At 45.6% G+C, this 24,629-nt stretch overlaps 1 protein-coding gene across 1 annotated transcript in view; it reads left to right on the plus strand.

Annotated features, from left to right (window-relative positions):
• Positions 1-24,629, plus strand: part of DENND2D (DENN domain containing 2D) — a 637,596-nt gene that overhangs the window by 576,705 nt on the left and 36,262 nt on the right. Inside the window, exon 11 of the mRNA XM_086923088.1 lies at positions 207-443. Coding sequence (XP_086779214.1) covers positions 207-443 — 237 coding nt within the window. The remainder of the gene's footprint in view (positions 1-206; positions 444-24,629) is intronic.

The following is a 24,629-nucleotide window of genomic DNA, read 5'->3' on the forward strand; positions in this document are numbered from 1 at the left end:
ATCTGTAGCCTGTTCTGGAAGGTGTCGGTGTCTTCCAGCTGAGAATAGCATTTACTTGTTGATAATGTGCGGAAATGAGACATGGGGGAGTACTTGGGTTACAGAAATGGTCAGTCACACTAATTGAAATCATAAGACAACCTGTGTATATTCTTTGAGAACGACAAATTCCCACAGTGGATTTGATTTGTTTTTTTCTTTTTCAGCACCCGAGCAAGTGAACAAGAGTGTTTCAGATACCTTCATGCACTTCTTTGTCAGGACGGTTGGACACTACTCCTCACATATTAAACGGAGTACAAATGAGCCACCCAGGTTCCAAGAAAAATCTTTCTGTCAAATAAAGTCCAAGTCAATTCGAAGATTTGTGAAGAAATTGGTGAAAACGCAGATGTTTTCAATATTTATACAGGAAGCAGAAAAAAGTCCGGCATCACAAGAAGGTACATCCTTATTTAGTGTGTGCATTGTCACCTACCCAAATTGTACTTTTTGTTGGGGTGTTTAATATAGCGTGTACTCGACCTGAAGGTCTGAGCTCTTTACATGAGCATAAGTTGTGTTACAGACAGACACATTCATTTTTAGGTCGAGCATGCGCTGCTCTGCGAGGTATGCTGTATTTAGGTCGGGACTTGAAGATCCGCACACTCTCCACCCACATTTTTCATTGGCTTGTGTCATTGTTCACTGTAAAATGTGGCTGTTCCTTGGTCAAAAGGCTTGGGAGATCCTCCTTAGTACCGCCTTGTCTAATTTTGTAACCTCCCATGGCGACACCCCCGTTATGTGTGTTGTTGCTCGATATGCTTTAATTACAGCCTCTGCGCACTATTTTCTCATATAGCTGTGTCCTGCCTGCTGTTGGTCGACCTCTCTAGCTGTTAGACCACATCCTTGTTTAGCTTGTAAGCTCCCTAAATACTTGATAGAGTGTCGGTTTGCGTTGCCCATCATGCATTTGACTTCCTCCTTTTATGATTTCAGAAGCAAGTGAATGGGAACCACAACACTTGGTGCCTCTTGTAGAGAGGAGCAAAAAAGGGACATCCACCAAAAAACAGTGAATGTCCTGTGTGTCCAACTCTCATTTCCTAGTCTGTTTTGGGCAGAGAAGCTCTTGGTTTCTGGTTTCCAATGACTAAGCCTCAACAAGCTCTACCATCAGAAACGGGCCCTTGTGATATTAGGTGATCATCCAACGTAAATATTTTCTTTTCCTGTTTGTGATCTCTATGTAAGGTGTAAAGGTCACAAAGAGGAAGAAATGCAACCAAAATGTTTACGACATGCAAGAAGACAAATCCATGTGCACCAGGGACATTTTTTTGTTTTTCAGAAACAAATCTCTGCTTTGGAGATTTGTTTGTGGACAACAACTAAATTAGAAACATGTCATGGTGGCCCTACCAACATTACATTTTCGCTGAAAACTGTACTTGTCATGTCGGTGAGACTGCTTCTGGTGAACATTTCCTCCCTCAACACAACATAGGGATTTTAAAGGTTGCTGTGAAGCTCTTGCCAACCCCTTTTGTACAACTTTGTGGTTGAGCAGCTCATGTGCCAAAGTTTAAATCACTGTCTCAATCTTTTAAAAATATGTTCTTGCATTTTATGAACTGTCTTTCATAAGATTTTAATGTGGTGAGATACTTTTGATTACAGAAAAGGAGAGGAATTTATAACACTGTGATTCCAGATTGCTTCCATCCACTTAAACTTTATAACTTATTTTGACTCCAAACCCTTTTGCCTTGTATATTGTTAGCCCCCAAGATAGTGGATGGAGAAGTCCATAATGGCATTAAGGGCAGGTACAACAGTAGATGCCAAAGGCACTAGCCACATGTAGATGTCCATTTCCTCCAAGAGGAGATAAGAGTACATTACATTACTGTTGGGCACATCTGAAAGAGACACGTTAGTGATAGATTCCTTACCTTAGAATATCCCCAGGCGTCAGACTGGATCCGGAAAGTTTTGCGTAGCAGTACCCTTGCGCGTCGGTAGGCGTCGTCTGCGGCTCCGCGTCCATCGTCGGCGTCGTGGGCGCCGTGATGACGTCGTCGGAGTACTTAGACGCCGCCTCCGCGTGCTGAAGTCAGTTCTTTTTTCCGCGCCAGCCAGCGCAGATCTGGAAAGAGCAGTTCCCTAGTCACTTTTTGACTAAACTTTTGTGATCTTTTTTGATCCATTTCAAAGTCTTTACGACTCCGACGGTGCCGTTAGGGATGCCCGGCTTCAAGCATTGTGACGAGTACGACCGTACCATGTCGGTCACAGATCCCCACCGCTTGTGCCTTATGTGTTTGGGCGTCGACCATGACGACGAGGCCTGCTCCGACTGTCGGGCCCTCTCGAGGAAGGCCAGGCGGGAGCGGTCCCGCAGGCGACTCGAGATCCGCCAGTCGGCCCCTTGCCGTGTGAGGTCCCGGTCCCACGGGAGGTCGAGGGACAGGTCGCGGGGACGGAGCCGTCACAGCTCCGGGAGTCGGCGCCACTCCTCCGGGTCCAAGTCGTCAGGTAAGAAGCATAAGAAGTCGAAGAGACATCGCTCTTCTGACTCCCCCCGACGCTCGCGCGATGCGGCCGGGGGTTCGGGTGACACCGCCCACGCGGCTCCTCGTGAGTCGCGGGCGCCGCGTTCAGCCCCATAGCCCCCGGTCCCTGGGCTGAACGCGACGCTGGAGGAGATAGAGCGCTTCCTCATGGCCATGAGGTCCCTTTCTTCTCCGACGGGTTCCGCGGCTCCTTCGGGCCCAGTGAACCCGTCTGGGGGCCCTAGTGGGTCGGGGGCTACGACCCCGATGCCGTCGGGTGCTTCGACCTCGACGCCGCCGGCGCCTTCGGGCCCGGCGCCGCAGGGCTCCACGATCCCGACACTGCCGGTGCCCTCGGGCTCGGCGCCGCAGGGTACAGCGGCCCCGGCGTCGTCGGTGCCTTCAGGCCCGGCGCCGCAGGGCACCGCTGGGCCCTCGTCGGGCGATGGATCGTCACCGGTGGACCTTACGACCCCCCCGGCGTCGGTCCGTGTGGTGTCCCCTCCGGCGCCGTCCCCGATGCCTGCGGTTCACGGTAGGCCTCGAGCACTTTCAGTTTACCGTGCTCCCCTTCGGCCTTACCAGCGCCCCACGGGTGTTCACGAAAGTGATGGCGGTGGTCGCAGCTCATCTGCGCAGGTTAGGGGTTTCAGTCTTCCCCTACCTCAACGACTGGTTGTTGAAGGCTGGCTCACCCCAGGCAGTCGTCAACCACCTCCAGACTACGGCGAATCTCCTGCACATGCTGGGATTTTCCATCAATGTGCCGAAGTCACACCTGTGCCCCTCTCAGAAGCTCCTTTTCATCGGAGCGGTTCTCGACTCGGCGCAGTTTCGGGTTTACCCGCCCGAACAGCAGGTTCGGGATATACAGGCTCTGATTCCGATCTTCGGGCCATTATCCCGGGTTTCGGTCAGGTTGACGCTGCGGCTTCTGGGGCTGATGTCCTCCTGCATCCTTCTGGTGCATCACGCACGGTGGCGGATGCGGGCTCTGCGGTGGGACCTGAAGTTTCAGTGGGCCCAGCACCGGGGCAACCAGTCCGACCATGTCCTGATCTCGGAGGGCACTGCGAGACAGCTGCAGTGGTGGCTCACGGACCGGGTCAACGGCAGATCCCTCTCCCTTCCTCAACCGGAGCACGTAGTTGTGACGGACGCGTCCCTCCAGGGCTGGGGAGGCCACTTTGGAGAGGCGGGGATCAGAGGACTCTGGTCTCCGGCGGAGTCCCGGCTCCATATCAATCTGTTGGAGCTGCGGGCGATTCGTCTGGCACTGAAAGCATTCCTCCCGTCTGTCCGAGGGAGTGCAGTGCAAGTGTTCACGGACAACACCACCGCCATGTGGTACTGCAACAAACAGGTCGGAGTGGGGTCGTGGACCCTTTGCCAGGAGGCTCTGCGTCTCTGGCAATGGCTGGAACATCAGGGCGTGACTCTGGTGGTTCAACACCTGGCAGGTTCTCTGAACGCCAGGGCGGACGAGCTCAGCCATCGGTGCTCGATGGATCACGAATGGCGTCTGAACTCGGACGTGGCGCAAGGCCTCTTTCTGCGATGGGGAGAGCCTTGGTTAGATCTATTCGCCACCGAAGAGAACGCGCAATGTCATCAGTTCTGCGCGTTGGAATTTCCAAGGCGGCACTCGCTCGGAGATGCTTTTCGTCGCGAGTGGAGCTGCGGTCTGTTGTACGCCTTTCCGCCTATACCTCTTCTGCCCAGAGTGCTGAAGAAGATCAAGCGCGACCGGGCACAAGTCATCCTTGTGGCTCCGGACTGGGCACGAAGGTACTGGTATCCCGAGCTACTCAGTATGTCGGTCGATCCCCCGGTTCGTCTGCCTCTTCAGGAGGACCTTCTGTCGCAGCAGCAGGGGACAGTCCTCCACCCGAACCTGTCCAGTCTCCACCTCCATGCTTGGAGATTGAGCGGCGACAGTTGAGGCGATTAGACTTGCCTCCTGAAGTTTGCAACATCATTCTGGCAGCCAGGCGTCCCTCCACTAAGTCGGTATACGCCTGCAGGTGGAACAGATTTGTGGCATGGTGCACAGCAAAGGCTGTGGAACCCCTCAATGCCCCTCTCTCCGAGGTTCTTCTCTTCCTTCTTTCTCTTGCCCAGCAGGGCTCTGCTCTGGGCACTATCAAGGGCTATCTTTCGGCTCTTTCAGCCTTTCTGAGGCTGCCTGACCAGCCTTCTTTGTTCAAGTTCCCTATCGTAAACAGATTCCTGAAGGGCATCACTCATACCTTTCCTCCTGTTCCCTTCGTGATGCCTCAGTGGGACTTGAACCTGGTTCTAACATTTCTGATGTGCGCTCCCTTTGAGCCACTTCACAACTGTCCTCTTCGCCTTCTTTCTTTGAAGACTGCCTTCCTGGTTGCCATCACCTCTGCCAGGAGAGTGAGTGAGCTCCAGGCTCTCTCTTGTAAGCCTCTTTTCCTTTCAGTCCATCCGGACAAGGTTGTTTTGAGGACTAGGCCCTCCTTCTTGCCTAAGGTGGTCACGGCCTTCCACATTGGGCAGTCCATCACATTGCCCACCTTCTTTCCGCCTCCGCACCCCTCGAGAGAGGAGGAGAGGCTCCACCGTCTGGACCCAAAACGTGCGCTCTCGTTCTACCTGGATCGCACACGCCAGTTCCGGGTGGATGATCAACTCTTTGTTGGGTACGCGGGCGTTAAGAAAGGGAAAGCGGTGCACAAGCGGACCATTTCTCGATGGATTATCATGTGCATCCAGGCGTGTTACTCCTTGGCTAAGAAGGAACCCCCTGTTGGGCTGAGGGCTCATTCCACTCGAGCCACGGCCACTACAACTGCCTTGGGCCGTGGTGTGCCCTTGCAGGACATTTGCCAGCAGCTACGTGGGCCTCGTTGCACACGTTTGCTAGGCACTACTGCCTGGACAGTCAAGTCCGGAGGGACGGCTACTTTGGCCGTTTCGTTCTCCAGGACTTTATGGTGTAAATATTGGTTCGCAGACCCACAACCACGGGGATGGTATTGCTGGGGTATTTATTTATTCTAAGGTAAGGAATCTATCACTAACGTGTCTCTTTCAGATGCACAAGTTACTACTTGTGTAACAATATATCTGTAAGAGACATTACTTAGTGATAGATTCCTTACCAACCCACCCATCCTCCCCGTTCTGCGAACCGATATCTAGGGTTAAGGTCATCCCCTTTCAGGGCCCTAGTTTCTTGGCACCAGTGTCGGTTTTTGTCATGGCTCTGCGCTTCTGGCGCGGAAAAGCTGTGGCTAAGAACTGACGTCAGCACGCGGAGGCTGCGTCTAAGTACTCCGACGATGTCATCACGGCGCCCACGACGCCGACGACTGACACGGAGCCGCAGACGACGCCTACCGACGCGCAAGGGTACTGCTACGCAAAACTTTCCGGATCCAGTCTGACGCCTGGGGATATTCTAAGGTAAGGAATCTATCACTAACTAATGTCTCTTACAGATATATCGTTACACAAGTAGTAACTTGTGCGTCTGTTTTGAAAGGGACAGTATATTAAAAATGTGCATTACAGTAATGTATATTGCTTTTCAAAGAGGCAATACATTGAGCATACTAGTGCACCTGGTGCCGAGTAGTGCTCCTGTCAATGAAATGAAACAAGCTTTGGCAAGCCAACTGTTCACACTCGTCTCTGTTGCCTGTACATGTGCATGCACAGTCATGGCATAAGGAACGGCAAGGCCATCTGCAATGGACAGTCATCTTGGGATGGTTATTTTAAATACTGCATTACCGTTGTACCATTGCAATATGGATGTTACTTTGCTATTAAAACAATATAAAAATTCTATCTTACAAACTAATAGCACATATTTCTCTCAAGAAATCATTAATTCCTCGTCCAAATCCAAAGATGTTTTCTCCATCGTTAATGAGCTCACTCTACCAGACCAGGTACTAGCCAAGCCGGCCCCCTCTCAGGTATTGTGCGACTCATTAAACGCCTTCTTCATTGAAAAAATTGCTCTCATCAAAAACAATATTTTGCCCTCTACACCATCTTTGGTCCCCGATAGCACTTGTAGGAATCCACTGGTGCTAGACCATATCCCCCCGATTTCCAAGCCAGAGTTTTTAGCTCTCCTAAATAGAGTAAACTCTGGTTCCCCAAATGACTGCTGCCCCCCAGAGGTTTTAAAAGAAGCCTTTCGAGCCTGCCCCGATCCTCAACTCTCATTACTCAACAGCTCTCTGACTAGAGGCACTGTTCCTGATTTTTTTAAATGTGCCGCAGTGGTGCCCATTCCTAAAAAGCCCAATGCTGAACCCCTAGTACTGAGTAACTTCCGCCCCATTTCCCTACTCCCTTTTCTTAGTAAAATTCTAGAGGCCCATGTGACCAATTGTCTCAGTTCCTTCCTTGAGTCTTCCCAATTTCTGGACCCCCAGCAGGCGAGTTTTCGGCCGGGACACTCTACTGAGGCTGTTATTGTGGCTGTGATGGACGAGCTCAGGAAGGGAGCTGATAACAACATCCCCCAGGCCCTTGTGCTTCTGGATTTGTCGGCTGCTTTCGACACGGTCGATCACACTCTTTTGATCGACCGTGTCGGCAGCGCCAGCATCCAGGGCATAGCGCTGGAGTGGATCAGATCCTTCTTACTCCATCGCTCCCAGGTTGTTCACCTATCCTCCTTCTCAGCCACCCCCGAGAAACTAACCTGTGGGGTTCCACAAGGGTCGGCTTTATCACCACTTTTATTTAACCTGAATATGCAACCCCTGATTCAATCCCTACACAACTACTCTGCCACCACATTCAATTACGCTGATGACATTCAAATGGTCTTTAATCTTAACTCCACACCCACATCCATCGCCGACTTTCAGTCTACTATGACCCTTATTGGTGAATGGATGTGCCAAAGCCAATTGAAACTGAACCCCAACAAAATGGAGCTGGTCTTAAAAGGAGGCTCCCTTAATCCCTGGAACCCCAACTTTTGGCCATCGTCCTGGGGCTCCGCTCCCTCCCCTTCCGACTCTGTAAAGAGTTTAGGGGTTACCATCAGCAAAGATCTCTCCCTTACATCTCAGATCAAGGCAGTTACTTCGTCATGTTTTTTCCACCTACAGCGAATCCGAAAAATGTCCAGGTTTGTGACCACTGAGGCCCTTGTACTAGTCATTATGGCATTGGTCATCTCTCGCCTTGACTATGCCAACGTTCTTTACGTTGGCATCCCAGGCTTCCAACTTCGCCAATTACAACTGGTGCAGAATCAAGCGGCGAGACTTGTTTTCCGTCAACCTAGATATCAACACGTCTCCCCCTATTGAAAAAGCTTCATTGGCTGCCAGTGGCGAAACGTGGTATTTTTAAACTTGGATGTACCGTCTTTAAATCATTGACTGGCCATTGTCCTGCCTTTGTAACATCTAGGATCCATCGCTATGTCCCCTCTCGTAACCTGCGCTCTTTGCACCACAATCTTCTTTCTGTCCCTTCCTTTAAGCAGAAGAAACACGGCGGCCTTGGGTTCTCTTTTCTAGCACCCAAGACTTAGAATTCTCTTCCCTACGAACTCCGGTTAAACTCTTGTTACACATTCTTCAGGAAACTATTAAAAACTCACCTGTTCCGGCAAGCATACGATGACTGAATACCTGCTCCCTGCCTCCACCTGTGCTTTTCCGTTCTATAGCGCCATGAAACCAGTGGAGTCCGAGCGCTCTACAAATAATTTTTACATTACATTTTCATGTAAATGCCGGGTCTGGTGGCTTAGTGGACTAATGCGTTCACTGTAAGGGGCTGTGATCAACCTCATGGCCACAGGTTAAAATTCCGGCAGATCCACTCAGCCTTTCATCCTTCTGAGGTCTATAAAATGAATAACATTGAGTTGGGCAACAATAAACATCTGTTATTCAGCACCAAGATACCCTCGGGTGAACGTGCTCTTTACAAATAAATGTTATGTTAATGTCAAGTCCATCGTGAAATGATGTAACAATTATAATGTACTCCAAATACAATACCAAGATGTCCTGCCTCTACTGTTGGCTTTGCCAGTTATTTAATCGCAATGGTACAAGTTGTGGGAGAGGCAATACTGGCAAGTTCTGATGTTTGTTCTGTCCCTTCTCCAATGACAAGCCTAGACTCTGGGATCTGGGGGGTAGAGGGCCTTAGAGATGGGAAAGCATCAATGTGTGTCCTGGAAAAGAAGAAGCGTTGTGTACTCCAGTTGAGTGCAAAAAGTGAAATGACATGAAACATTCGAAAGGAAAATAGGTCCCTGACTTTAGAAGTGGAAAAATATTTTTATCCAATTAAAAACAGTGTGAAACAAACACATAAAGCATTAGGATCATTTTCGAAACAAAAGCAGAGAATCGAATAGGCGAGCAACCCATCTATCATAAACATTTGGTAAACCAAAATTCTACTCTGTCGCAAGACCATAAAAAGTATAGAGCCTGTAGTTAAGCAGAACAATTTTGAATAAATCACAAATATGGTGTGTATAGGTTATCCAGTTTTGTGGAATGTCTTTTTGTCTTCTTTAGCCAAAGGCACATTCAAGTCTGTTCCAAAGTAGGACAGGCTCTTCAGACTTGAACCAAATCATGCTTTTTGAATGACAAAGGGCATGAACTAGTATTTGTGCTGTTTTCATCCTATGCTTAGTGTTAGAAATGGGGGTCACTAGTTGGCAATTGTTTGCACCTTTATCCAAGTAGGGACCCTTCTTCCTCGTCAGGGTTAAGGGAGGTACACTCCTAAAATAACCCCTGCTCACCCCCTTGGTAGCTTGACAAGCACAGTCAGGCTTATTTCAGAGGCAGTGTGTAAATCATTTGCACATAACCAACAGTAATACAGTGAAACACTAAAATGGACTCCACACCAGTTGAAAAATACCCAATATTTTTATATATCTAAAACAAGACCAAAACGATAAGAATACAACATACAGTACTTAAAAATATATCCTTTGCAATAGATCCTTAAAATTGGAGAAATATCTCAATACAGTTCTTATGAGTCAGTAGCTCTGTACAGGGCTTCCGCAATGCTGCAAACAGCAGAGTCTAACAGTTCCAGCCGACTGCATCGGTAAAGGCCAGCGAAAGCATGGACAGACTTGTGAACAGTACCTTTCTCGTTGCGGCGGGCACATTGGTGCGAACCGGTCTTGGCAACTGTCATGTTAGCGTTGCAAAATGGATGCAGTGCCCTCACGATGCGGTGCAGGCAGCGGCTCGGCGACTATCGTCCAGACGGCGTCAGTGAGACCAAGATGTGGATGGTGCCCTCTGCGGTGCCGTCAGGACACAGAGCCCGCTACAGAGGAATTTGTGTTTTCCTTCTCTGTGGCAACAGAAACAGCGGTTCCAGAAGCGCTACCCAGAGATTGGGGACATTTTTGCAGTCCCTGAGACTTCAGAACAGGAGGCAAGCTCTACTTCAAGCCCTTGCAGATACTCAGCACAAGTGAAGAAAGATCAGTCCAGTTCTTTCGCTGCCCAAGGCTGAAGCAGCAACTGCAGGCCAACTCAACAAAACAACATGGCAAAGGGGCAGTACTCCTCCTGGCAGCTCTTCTCCTGAGCAGGTTCCTTGATTCCAGCGAGTTCTAAAGTTCTGGGGCCTAGGCCCCAATATTTATACTCCAATTTTTTTTTGTTGTGTCAGCAGAGAGGGTCTATGCTTAGTCGGTCCTCTCTGGCCCAGCTTCCCAGCAGGAGGCGTAGATAGCATTGTCTACAGCAGACCAGGTCCATTCAGGTGCAAGGAAATCTCCTCCCACTACTCTAAATTCAGCCCACCCCTGACTCATCCAGGAAAGGCAGGATACACCTTGAACCTCCCTCCCCCCTTCCCCCACCCCAGGTGCTGTCCGAAGAGAATGCACATCCCCAGCCCCTGTTACTCCAAAGCTAGACAGTCAATCCACAAACACGGCAGAGGCACACATAATGGCTAAGCAAGAAAATACTTTACTTTTTAAAAGGAGCATTTTTAAACACAGAACATAAAAATCATCTTTACTAAAAGATGCATTTTTACATTCTGAGTCCAGGCATACTAAACTCTATTTTCCTATCTTATCCCAATTGGAAGTTGTCTTTATAAGATGTTATTAATAAACTCCCATGCTACCTCATGAGACAGATAGCCTTTTCATACTGAAAAACAAAATGCACTCTAGTTCACTACCAGGACATGTCACACACACCAGAACATGTCCTACCTTTAACATACATAGCACCCTGCCCACAGGGTTATCTTGGACTTACCTTGGGGGTGATTTATAAAAGGGAAGATAAGGGCCTGGCAAGTGGGTGCACTTGCCAAGGTTAAATGGCAGTTACCAACTGCACACAGACTCTGCGGTGGGAGGTCTGAGTTACCTTTACAGGGCGACATCTTTGGGTGGCATAATCAGTGCTACAAGCCCACTAATAGCATTTGATTTACAGGCCCTGGCACTCTAAGGGCAGTGTACTAGGGACTTACTAGTAAATCAAACATGCCAATCATGGAAACACCAATCCATAACACAATACACAACAGGAGCACTTGCACTTTAAAACTTAACAGCAGTAGGAAACTGCGCAGAGACACTAAACCAGCAAAAACAGAGTCAAAACCAGGAGATTCAGAAAGCAAAAAGACAGGAGAAACACACTAAAAGATGCCAAGTCTAACACTCAGAGATTCAAATGCAGCTTAAAAATACTTTTGTTGAGCATTGGTGAAATTAAAAAGTTAACGACTAAATTTCTCCTAAAAAAGACTTTTACATGGGCTTATAATTTTGAAGGCCTGCACCCACATCAATAAATGGCACCTGTTTTGAGCACAAGCACCACGAAAAAGCGTATTATTTTAATCTTGTGCCGAACGCCAACCTTTCTCAATTGTATAGTACTCTGAAGTGGTCATTTACAAAAAGAAAGTACTTCATTATGCCCAAAAGAAGCACTGTAATATATTTATCAAACTGATAATATTATGTCATATTGGGTCTTTCAACTGCTTTCCGGGTTGTATGATCTAATTTAGTTTTAGGATACATTTTATGAAGATTTTCAGAGTTCACTGTGGCGAATAAGGATATGTTTATTTTCATATTGAGCAAAGTGATAAACACTTTAAAATTTGGTCTCCTGGGAAATACGACTGGTTAGAACATCATATATTAGGGGTGAACGACATTGTGATGTTGTTTCAAGGCACATACTCTGAGTGCCTTAGCAGCGTACCTTGATCATGATGGATCTCCTACCAAGTTATAATATGTATAAGTAGTTTTCAGGCCTTGGGTCAATGAAGATCCATAGGATGGGCGTGAAGTAGTTGGAACATCTCCTAGCCGAGAGGAGATGAGAAGAAAGTACAGATTGATAGAACGAACTGTACATTTGTTTTAGTTTGGTGACGAGATAGCTCCATTAATTCAACGCGAGATATTAGCATCTTGTGTGACCTGCACTTCACAATTCAATTTCCCATAGGGCGCAGCAGCCATTTTTTTTTTAGAGTTGGAAAACTGAGTATTATTACATTGGGAAATAGTAAGAACGAAATTGCAATATTTAACAAGGATTGACAATGCCAATAGGACTGGCTTATGAATAATAGTGGCCGTTGTCTCATTAATGGGTTTAGGAGCTCCATAAAGCATTATACATGCACTTTTCTTTACACTGCGCTGATTCATTCTTGCATTCACCCTCTGACACTTCTACAATAAAACATCCAGATTCAACGCAAGATATGCAAAATACATTAAAAGAATACAAACAGAATTGTATTTTAAACATGCTGGACACCAAACATGGTGAGCACATGCTTGCAATATTGAAAATTTCAGATGTTCTTCTTGCAGTGATAATGCACATACTCTGTCATTGTATTAAAGTTCCAGTGTGGCCTCAACATTTAGAGCCAATGTGTAGGCCATGTTGCAGTGGTAAAACAATGATTCACTATGGACAACCGCTTTCCAAAATGAATGCTCGCTTTAGTGTTAATGGCCATGCGGGATGTGGGGTGCTGCAAATCAAATGAGTGGCAACTAAGTGACTCATTAGCACTGCCTGCTGTAGTATTGTCTTAATAAAAAAATTATAGAAAGAGTAGAAGCAAACAAATTAAAGGGAAACTATAAAAAGAGAAAACAAAAGTACTGAATTATTCGCCCTGCACTGAAGCGCACACATGTTTTCGTTAGATGTGCATATGTGATCAGAAAATGCTGTATTTCAGATGGCAAAGAGAGGCAATGGCTGATGAAAAGAGCGGACCAATAGCTCCTCTGTGTATCTATTTGGATATACATATATATATATTTTGACGCAAATATTTAATAATGTTTCCTAATTACAAGATCTTGGTTGACAGCTAAGCCTGTCAGGCATTCCAAAGAGATTCTAATTAGAATTAAGTTGAAAATCCTCTACCCCTAGGGTTTGTCAAAGGAGTTTTTAACAACAAAATCCTTCCCTACAAAGGTAATCTGAGATGTGCACCTTAAAATGCTATTTGTTACATATAAGAGGGGGGTCCCCGTAGGAAAGGGATGTGTCTTGTAAATAACAAACACAATATATTACAAAAACCACAAATTAAGAATTCTGTAAGCAAAAATCTGATTGGCATATATTATTTAATGACCAATGCTATATGATTAATAACTGCAATCTGGAAATCATGTAAATTAAGGGCCCCGGAGGGGGGAGAAAAGAAGGGGAGGGGTAGTGCTCAAGGGAGTGTAAAAAGGTTATGACAAAATGTAAGGCAGTAACAATACAGATTGACAAAAGTTATCAAAAGATAATCTGGATACAAACGTCCCAAATCAGGACTACAAATTCAAGAACACATAAAAACATTACAATTCAACGGTCACAGCTAATTATTAGCGAATTCAGGAGTGTGCCGGAAGGAAAATAAAGAGAGAACAGTCGACGTTTCGACCCCTATGTCTAGGCCAGTTGGAGTCCTTTTACGGGGTCTTCATCAGGACAACATGTGAGAGAAAAGTGGGGCCATTCATGGTTGAAGACCCCAAAAGGGTTCAATATATATGCAGGAGGACCACGCTGAATGTCGTGGTGGATCTGCAGGTGATAAAACTACCAGCAATAATAAAAGGTGCTTGGTTACACCGCTAAAGATTAGGCTCAGACTGTACGTGGCATTGTTAGGGAGTGACAGTCAATTCGGGTCGATGTATTGCTTGTGCAAATGAAACAGCTAGAAGGTTCCAAGAGGCGGCACCTTGCAATACGGCGGCAGTCCGTAGAAGCTGGGAATGGTATTCAGCGTGATATGCCCGTGTTAAAGTGAGCTACAGCAACGTTGCTGTCTGCCAAAAGGGTTTCGTTACGTGAGGCGGGTCCAATCTTGTAATCTTTTTATAGAAAATGCAGCGCCAGCCCTGCCTGCTACTTGACACACGATCGCAAACTCCGCAGTGGGAGCTTCCACTGCGGAGTTTGCGATCGTGTGTCAAGTAGCAGGCAGGGCTGGCGCTGCATTTTCTATAAAAAGATTACAAGATTGGACCCGCCTCACGTAACGAAACCCTTTTGGCAGACAGCAACGTTGCTGTAGCTCACTTTAACACGGGCATATCACGCTGAATACCATTCCCAGCTTCTACGGACTGCCGCCGTATTGCAAGGTGCCGCCTCTTGGAACCTTCTAGCTGTTTCATTTGCACAAGCAATACATCGACCCGAATTGACTGTCACTCCCTAACAATGCCACGTACAGTCTGAGCCTAATCTTTAGCGGTGTAACCAAGCACCTTTTATTATTGCTGGTAGTTTTATCACCTGCAGATCCACCACGACATTCAGCGTGGTCCTCCTGCATATATATTGAACCCTTTTGGGGTCTTCAACCATGAATGGCCCCACTTTTCTCTCACATGTTGTCCTGATGAAGACCCCGTAAAAGGACTCCAACTGGCCTAGACATAGGGGTCGAAACGTCGACTGTTCTCTCATTATTTTCCTTCCGGCACACTCCTGAATTCGCTAATAATTAGCTGTGACCGTTGAATTGTAATGTTTTTATGTGTTCTTGAATTTGTAGTCCTGATTTGGGACGTTTGTATCCAGATTATCTTTTGATAACTTTTGTCAATCTGTATTGTTACTGCCTTACATTTTGTCATAACCTTTTTACACTCCCTTGAGCACTACCCCTCCCCTTCTTTTCTCCCCCCTCCGGGGCCCTTAATTTACATGATTTCCAGATTGCAGTTATTAATCATATAGCATTGGTCATTAAATAATATATGCCAATCAGATTTTTGCTTACAGAATTCTTAATTTGTGGTTTTTGTAATATATTGTGTTTGTTATTTACAAGACACATCCCTTTCCTACGGGGACCCCCCTCTTATATGTAACATATTGCGCCCAGGTCCCCATGACTGCATGGGTAAAACCCCCCCTTATGTAACGCCTTAAAATGCTATTGACTTTAACAGTTGTTACGTAGTAAATAAATCCGGCCTACTACTTTTGTTGTAACATTTCATAATAAACAGATCAGACCTATGACATCTGGCATAACCTTTCACGGTGCACCACTCAGACCTATAGCTGTTATTTTTCACTTTTTGCCATAATCTGCTCAGCCCTACTGCCCTGAGGTTAAGCTTTCTCACAGGGTAACCATTAAGGGATTTGCAGTAAAAATGTTGTGGAAAATAACAACTGAAAAAGGTAGTGTCAAAAATGTTGTCTGCTGAAACCATAGAATTAAAAAAGTTGTGGTTACAAAAAAACAAATGAAAAAATGTTGTGTCTTATAGGACAAAGGGGCATCCTCTAGCTAAAGTAGAATGGAGCATTTAGTGTGAGGGGTTGGTACAAGTTTTTTAGAATTCAGTGAAGGATAGTGTTAAGGGTTAGTAAGTAGTTGGTAGGGTTTAGGGGCAGGTAGTAGGAAGAGGTAGTTAGAAACATTTAGGGTTTTAAGGAAGGGTAGCATTAAAGGGTGTTTCGGGGGGTTTTAGGGTTCAGGGATGAGTAGTGTAAAAGTGTAGTAAGGTTTTTTTTAAAGTTTAATGAAGGGCAGTGTTAAGGGGAAATAAGTGTATTTTAGGGTTCACAGAGGGCAGCAAGAAGGGAACGTAAGGAGTTTTTAGGTTCAGCGAAGGGTAGCATAAAGATGTTTTTGGGGTCATGGGATGATGTATAATAGGCAGTAATGTTTTTTAGAGTTATTAGAAGGCTATCATTTAGGGATTGTAACAAAATTCCAGTTTACAGCTTTCAGCAAAGCGTATTAACAATGTATTCTTAATGGCCTTTTGACTTTAACATGTGCTTTGCACATTAAATGCTAACATTTCATAATAGATATGATCAGGCCCATAGTATTGAACATAACTTTTCCCCGTGCAGCAATCAAGCCAATACCTTGTTGCCATAACCAACTCAGACTACTGTTTTGAGCATAAGCAACATTTTTTAGCATAAGCATTCCCTCAAGGCAACCATCAGGTGCACAGTTACAAAATTAGAAAGGTATACAAAGTTACAAGAGGCTAGGAAAAATACTATGGGGCTCATTAGGATGGTGGGCGGACTTTGTCCACCCGCCACCCTAACGGAGAACGGGACCGCCCGCCATAAGGGTGGGGGTCCCGTAGGGGGAATTAGGATGTGCCCGACACTGTGGCGGGCACGTCCTCCATGTTTTGCATTGTGGCGGGTGGTGCACTCTGCACCGCCCGCCACAACGCAAAACACTTGTGAACGCATTTGCATGTGCAAAGCGACAGGCACCGCGCGGGGCCTGCCGCTTTGCATATGCAAATGTGGGGGGGTACCATAGGTACCCCCCCCTGTCCTCCCCCTAAACCGGCATCACCTGGGGGCCCCACAGGGGCCAGCCGCAACAAACACCGCCTGCCTGCCGCGGTAAGGCACCTATATGTGGCCATTGTAAAATGGCTGGCGGTGTCCATTGGACACCACCACCATATTATTTCATTACCGCTGTGTCATTCAAGCTCTCTTTTCAGTGAAAGCACACAAATTCAGCCATATCAAATCCTGTACATGTAGGTGAAGCCATAATCTCTAAGTAGTACACTAACAATTCTTTCTTTGTTGGTCACATAGGATCTGGTGAAAGGTGAGCTGTCAAGCTTGAACTAAAAAGGACAAAGAAGCAGTATAAAGCATTATATAAAAAAATGTAGTGTTATGTATCACAACTGAAAACTGAGTTACATCCTTGATCTTTTGCGTATAGGACTTCTAAATTGAATGAGAGCAATTGATCCACAAAAAAGGTAATACACACAGTGTATAGCCTAGATTTAAACAAGTTGATGTGATCATTGTAGTGCATTTTTTTGTTTCCTAGAATTGGGTGCAGGCCTTTTCAGACAAATGCTAGGACAGACAACCATCAAGGAAGGACACAAGGGCAGCCAGTATTGAGCTGACAGACTCTGGTGTCAAATCCCAGAGTGACTCCTCAGAGGCAAATATACCACACGTGCAGTGAGATTTATGGAGTTCATCACAACTAGAAGTGCAGCAGGAGCAATGAGTTCTGCAGCTGCAGAATAAGAGACTCAACTGCCTACTAGCAAAATCCTACCGTGATATTGAATCCCAATTGAATCCATAGTAATCCTCCCCTTGTGGGCGACTTCAGACTTGTAGGAGATAAGGAGGACACTTCACTGATTGATGAATTACTAAGAATAATAAACTAGAATCACCCACGCTGAGAGGGGTCATCCACAAATCTAAGGTTGCCCGATGTATGTTTTTATAGTCCTGATGAAGACTCTCATGGCCCAGGCAAGAAATCACTGTTAGGCCCTAAGTCGAGTCGAAACGTCGACAAGAACCCCCTTTTCCCCTTTGACCTGGACCGATATACCCTACCCCTTTTGTGCATAACAAATTCATTAATTATATGTGTTGTAAAAAATGTATCAGATTACGTCTGAATTGATTTAAGGCCAGGCCACAACATGGATGATTGTTGATCCAAATTGTAATATAACTAAATAGTGTTCCTTATTTTATGTCACCAATTTCTGCAATTCTTTTTCTCTTTTCACAATTTAAACTTCTTTCTATTCACATCTCTCTATCTTGCACGCTCCCCTTGGGGCAACCAATATGACCCATATGTAATGTTTTATTGTTCACATCCATGATTAGCAATAAATAATAAATTGCCTTTGATTATATGTTTTGCTGTTGCGTCTTATGACATTGATGCATTTATTGATCTAGAGTAAAATGTTCATACTCAAAAAGCTTCAATGATGAAAATTTGACTAATTGTGATACTGAGAAGGAATAGTCTATGGACCATTGTGTTGTAATACCAAAAGCGTGACAACAGCAGAGGTAATTACAGGCATTAATTAAATAACTTTGTTTATTAACATTTTCCTTTGTATACAACAGACGGTTTACGGCATGGACAATGAATCGTTAATTGTTACAGTTCTTACACTAGGTTCCCACAGTGCCGAGCACATTCAGCAATGACAGATCATTAGTATTTCTTGCTTTTCCCCTACATAGGTCATACCCGACATACATTACCTTGAGGTTTACACAATAAGTGTCCATTACGAGAAGGTCCATTATTGTCCCGCATTTCGGAGCCCATGTTTGAGATGTGTGTGTAGGCACAGCTAACTAAGCGCATTGGTGATGAATGGTTAGCCCCCATCTGTGATATCTGAAGAAAATAATTCATGAGTCACTTCAGCCTCATCCCCTCCTCGTTCCCAACCGGCAAATGCCTCTCCTCCTACCACTCTTCCCCATCCTTGCCCCTCTATTCACTTACCCGGGCTTCATTACACCGCACCGACCTAGGCTATCTTAACGCCCCCAGTCACACTCCTAATTCATCTTCTTCCTCCTACACCTATACCATACAATAATGGCACAACCCATTCAGGACCCCAAACTTGATGAAATTATACTCTCACTTCAACAAGTCAAAAAGGGCCTACAACTTCTACAAAACCTAATTCTCAATACACCGAACATCAGAAGGCAGGTTCGAGATTCTTCCACATACGTCCATAGTAATCGCCCTCACACCAACTGAACCCAACACATCAAATGCAACCACCACCAAGGTTGTATCAGACACCAAAATGGAGAACTATCCCTTACCCCAACGCCACATCCCGGCCGATTCGGAGAAATGACCCTCCCACATCCAATGACATACACTCCCTTCTCCGCTCTTACAAGCTTCCCAATCCCACCCAGAGTACAGAATGTTCGAACCACAATATAAATAAACCTTCCCTTATCTAAACCATCCCTTCTAATCCACACGGAGCTTCTACGAAGAGCACAGAATATTCGAACCACAATATACATAAAGCATCTTGTATCCAAACCATCCCCCCTAATCCACACAGAGCTCCTACACACAACCCTAGAGAAATATCTAAAGACAATCTGTTGCGAGTCCCCCTCTCACTAGAACACCAAACTATCATCAAGCCACATCGTAAATGCATCCTACTCAACTGTAGATCAGCTTCAAGACATGCAGCTTGCATAGCAGACCTCATACTTACGCACAAACCAGACCTCTTAATACTGACTGAAACTTGGTTAAACGAATCATCTACACCTATACTAGACATTCTAGTCCCCTCAAATCACGACATGATCAGACTAGACAGAACAATAGGCCAGGGGGCGGTATTACCGTACCTGCATTCACCGGAACAGTTTTGCAGTGAACCAATCTCATTCTCCACTACTATCATTTTGTGAATACCTGTGCATGGACATCTCAAGCAGCAACAATCCAGTTTGCTCATTGCACACATTCTACCACCCTCCATGCGACAACCTAATTTTTGTTGAACAATTAATGGATATATTAACTACCAACACTGGTCCACAGACTGCCCAAATATTCTTCAGAGATCTTAATCTTCATTGGAACGACATCAATGACCCCATAGTCAATAGCCTCAAAAACTTCCTCACAGACTTAAACCTCTCCCAAATCTGTAACAGCCCCACACATGACAAGGGCTCAACCCTAGACTTGGTCATTTCCAATGCCGACTCCATCCAACTGAACACGATCCTCCCTTGTGATTGGTCCGACCACCATTGCATCACATTCTTTATAAACGAATCAGTAAGAACACACTTAGCCCAATCCACGAAACCCAAAATATGGAAAAGGAACCTAAAGAGTGTCAGCACAGACTTACTCCTATCATCTAGTGCCAGCCTCCTGCTGCCCCCAACAGACCTTTTGGATGTCCACGCGCTGACAAACCACTACTTTACCTCTATGACCACAGTAATCGACACAGTCGCACCGCTACAATTGAAGAGGATATCCACAAAAGATTCCAAACCTTGGTATGACGGCAGACTCAATGAGGATAGACGCTCCCTAAGACTAATTGAACGCCAATGGAGATCATATCCATCCCTTGACAACCTTAAGCTGCTCAGAGCTGCCAGAAACTCTTATTACAGAAATATCAGAAGATCAAAAGCTATCTTCATTAGGAACCAATTAGACCAAGTCAAAAATAGACCCAAAAACTATTTGATCTAATTAAAGCACAATCTAAAGGCTTACCTCACCCCCCCACAAGCTGGTCCTAGCTCTCAACCCAGCTGTGAAGATGTTGCCTCCTTCTTTAGTAAGAAGACAGAAATCATAAAAACTGACCTACTTAAGACCCTAGCGACCTCACAAGAGCACCACTCCACTCTCTCTAACCTCTCCCAGCCCACCTCCTCCAAAATTCGCTCTCTGAAACAATGCAGACTGGTATTCTTTCAACCTTTACACAGCAGATGCAATACTAAAAGTAATCAGTAATGACATCATTCAACCCCTCTAACCATTTCACTGATCCTCTTCCTGCCAATTACCTAAAAGAGTTCATTCTGCTGCTTCGGACTCTATGGACCAAGATTATCACCACGTCTCTGCTTCAAGGAATCATCCCTGAAACCCTTAAATCAGGGCAGGTATCACCCATCCTGAAGAAACCAACGACAGATCACACTGACCTAAATAATTACCGCCTGATCTACAACATCCCAACTTTGGCCAAACTCTTTGAAAAATGTGCACACAGCCAGCTGGGAAATCACACTGACCATTTCAACCTGCTCAACCAATACAAATCCGGCTTTTGTGCAGGGCACAGTACTGAATTGGCCAAGACTCACATAATAGATGAAGCACTAAAAATTATTGACAAAAATGAAGCAGGTCTACTAATCCTTCTCGATTTCTCTTCGGTTTCGAGACCGTCAAACATGATAATCTCCTAGACCTTCTGAGCAATAGAATGGGCCTATCAGGATCAGTAGTAAATTAGTTCACCTCTTTCCTCCAAAATAGATCCCAAAGATTCAAAGTCAATCAATCCCTCTCTATGTTCATCCCAGTCACTCTAGGAGTAACACAGGGCTCATCCCTCTCGCCTACACTCTTCAATCTTTTCATGGTACCCCTGACTGAAATTCTCAGCTCCTCAAACATCCACTATCATATGTAAGCTGACGACACACAACTGTACCTAAAGATCCCCTCCCCGGATGACATCACAACTCTCAATTCAACTCTGGAAAAAAAAACAGACATGGCTGGCAGACAACCACCTGAAACTAAACACCCTCAAGACAGAATTCCTCCTAATCCCTCCTCCCAACAAAACTACCAAAATCGAAGAATGGCTTAAACAACTCACAGCGCTCAACTGCCAACCTCATATTGTAGACTCAGCCAAATCACAAGGACGATTACTGGACAGAAATCTTGACATGCAAAAACATATCAGTGCTGCAAAAAAAGGTGTAAATATTCACATCAACAGCCTGAGAAAACTAAAACCATTCCTTCCCGCAAATGACTTCAAACTGGCAGTTCAAGCATCAGTAATCTCAAGACTGAACTATGGAAGTGCAATGCTATGCGGTCTTCCCAGATCATCAACGGGCCCTTTAAAAATCTCGCTCAATTCAGCATCTATGCTAATCATGGGCTCAAAAAGAAATTGTCATATTACCCCCGACCTTGGAGCTCTTAACTGGCTTCCTTTTAAAGCCAGATTTCAACAAAAAATCGCTTGCATGACCTACAAAGCCTTGAATCATAATGCACTGAGATACTTGGCTCAAAATTGGTGCTCTCCTGTGGAAACAGATTGTCCAGAAGTACCAGCAATCTTCTGCTGAAACCTCAATGCTTTGCCAAAAAAAAACATACAACCGTCCCTACTCTGGAATCGCTCTGAGGATCTGAAACGCGCTGCCCCCCGCAACCAAACTGAACCCTTCTTTTACCTCCTTTAAAAAAGAAGTAAAATTCCTACTTTTAAGGACATTTTCATAAAACATTGTGCATACTGTTAGACCTGTCACCATTGGCGTTGGTCTCCCTTCCATATTTGCTGTTGTTGCCTCTATTTTCGCTAGTATTAGATCTTCTGGGCACTGTGCCACTGCCATTCAGTGCCACAGCGCAAATGCTCCCTGTGTAAATATGACTGTGAATTTGTATATCCCTAATAGGCTTATTTGGTTTACCTGTTAGTCCCTAGTAGTGTGGCCTGTGTGGGCCCAGGGCTGGTAACCCAAATGCTGCTGGTGGGCCTGCAGCGTTGGTTTGCGCCACTCACAGACGCACCTTGTAAACTGTTTCTCTGACCTGCCACTGCAGTGTCTGCGTGCAGTCCTGAACTGCCATCTTGGCTGTGAAGTGCCCACACTTCCCCCCGCCCCTGAACCTTCCCTTGGCATTATGTCAGTCACCCCTATGGTAGGTGCATTGTGTGCGTAAGGTAGGACATGGCTTGATATGTGTAGCATGTCCTGGTAGTGAATTACCCTCCATTTTGTTTTTCACTGCTGCAAGGCTACCTGTTTTCCATAGGCTAGAATAGGCAGACTGGCTCTTACATCTTATAGTCCTATCTGACTCAGGGAACATGGTAGAAATTCGAGTTTAGTATGCCTGAACTCAGACTGATAAAATACATTTTTAGTGAAGTTGGTTTTAACATTCTGTGTTTGAAAATACCACTTTTAGAAAGTAGGTATTTTCTTGCCTAAGCCTTCCAGTGTGCTCTGCTGTTATGTGTATTGGCTGTCTGGGTTTAGAGGGGCAAGGCAGGCTGAGTCAGACCTGGGTTGAATAGAGAGATCTGCATTGAGTACTGGGGAGGGGTATCTTCTTGACCTGAATAGGGCTGTGCCTGGCAAGGTGCTTGCGTCACCTCCTACTGTGCGTCCGATGGCAGACCCCCTCTTTCTGAAAGGAAGGATGCAGCCTGGTAAACAAAGTGCCCCAGGCCTGAGCAGAACTGGTTCTGGCTGGGTTCAGTGACTAGAGACGTTTGAGAACAAAGACATTTGGGGTATAAATATCTGTGCCCAAACCCCTGATTTTTGTATTGCTCCTGGATGTCAAGAGGAACCTCTGTCCGCGCTACTGAAGGAATCTCCAGGAAAGGTCTGTCCTTGTGTGCTGTTTCTTGGATTGGCCTGCAGTAATTCCCCTTGGACTTGAAAGACGAGGGAAAGGACTTTTGAGAGACTTTTATTTTGCTAAGCAATCACCCAAGGGCTAGAAGAGAGCTATCCTCCTGCTGGAGTCACTGGCATATCTGACGCCCCCACCAGCCTCCTGATTCCTCCCAGCGGGGATTCCTATCTGCTGGTGAGGCTCCTGTGAGCTCCAGGGCCTCTGGCTCTACTACAGAGAAGAGAGTGCTGAAAATAGTCGCTAACTCCGTTTGCGAGTCGCCGCAGCTGGAGAGCGTAAGAAAAATCATTGCGCTGCTGCTGCAGAGCGCTCGCAAACCGAAGGTCATCGCATCGCATCGCATGTTTGCGGGCCACAAAGTGCTCTCTAACCCCAGAGATCATTGCATCGCACGTTTGCTGGCTTGCCGAAGGCTCGCTAACCCCGGATCAACGCATCGAGATAATTGCAGAGCAGGCGCCCGCCATTTTACTTGAATCGCACCCGGACCGTCACTCCCTCGCGGGGCACATACACATTTACGCAACTGAGAACTGTACTACAAATTTTAATTATGTATTCATATGTTCCTTTTGTTTCCTACTCTCTACTCATGTAAAGCGCTTTGATACCCGCAATGGTCATGTTTGCGCTATATAAAACCTTCAAAATAATAAATGAGAGAATCCCATATATCTATGCTGTTTTGTTCTTGACAGTATGTCATGTCCTTAATCCACTCCTTAAATTGGGGGGCCCTACCTCTCCCCCACCTGCATGCTACCATGTGTTTTGCCAATAGCAGCCCAAGCGCCAAACATCGTCTGATAGGCAATGCAACTTTATTGGTATATATAGCCCAACAGCCCAGATTACAGGCATTAATTGTCTCATTAAATACTTTTCCACCCTGGATGGGCCTCAAGTGAGTCATGGTAAACATAGTCCTGCAATTCATATATATATATTGAATGCATGTATTATTTAATGATTTTCTTACTACAAAATGATGGCAGAGAGGATGAAGAGCTCCTAACGTGAATTATTACAGTGCAATTCTTTTTCCTCTATGGGTTGTCAGAGGCTGTAACCAACACCAAAATCATTCCCTACAAAGGGAATCTGTGACATTTAATGTAACAAAATACTTATCTGTAGGCTTTAGTACAAAGATACAACAATCCACCCTTAAATGCCTTTTGACTTTAACATACACTTTTCGTCATCAATATGTCAGGCCTAATGTGTTTTATTATAACTTTTTGTGATAGATCGGATCTACGGCAACAGAAATATTTTTCCTGGTAAGCCAGTCATGTCTGTAGCTGTAATCACTGGCTTCTCACCAAAACCAGCTGAGTCCTTCTGTACTGAGCATAAGCTTTCCCACAAGACAACAATTAGGCATACAGTCATAAATATAGTGTACACAATTACAGTTGTCACAGCATAACAGAATCTCTTCTAGGAGGGGCTAAGAAGGATTCTGACAGTAGAAATAGTCTATACCCACAGTTTGTAAGAGGGGCTAATGAGCACCAAAACCCTTGCCTAGTGTGG

This window comes from Lissotriton vulgaris, chromosome 5 (genome assembly GCF_964263255.1).
Source record: "Lissotriton vulgaris chromosome 5, aLisVul1.2, whole genome shotgun sequence".
Taxonomy (NCBI): Eukaryota; Metazoa; Chordata; class Amphibia; order Caudata; family Salamandridae; genus Lissotriton; species Lissotriton vulgaris.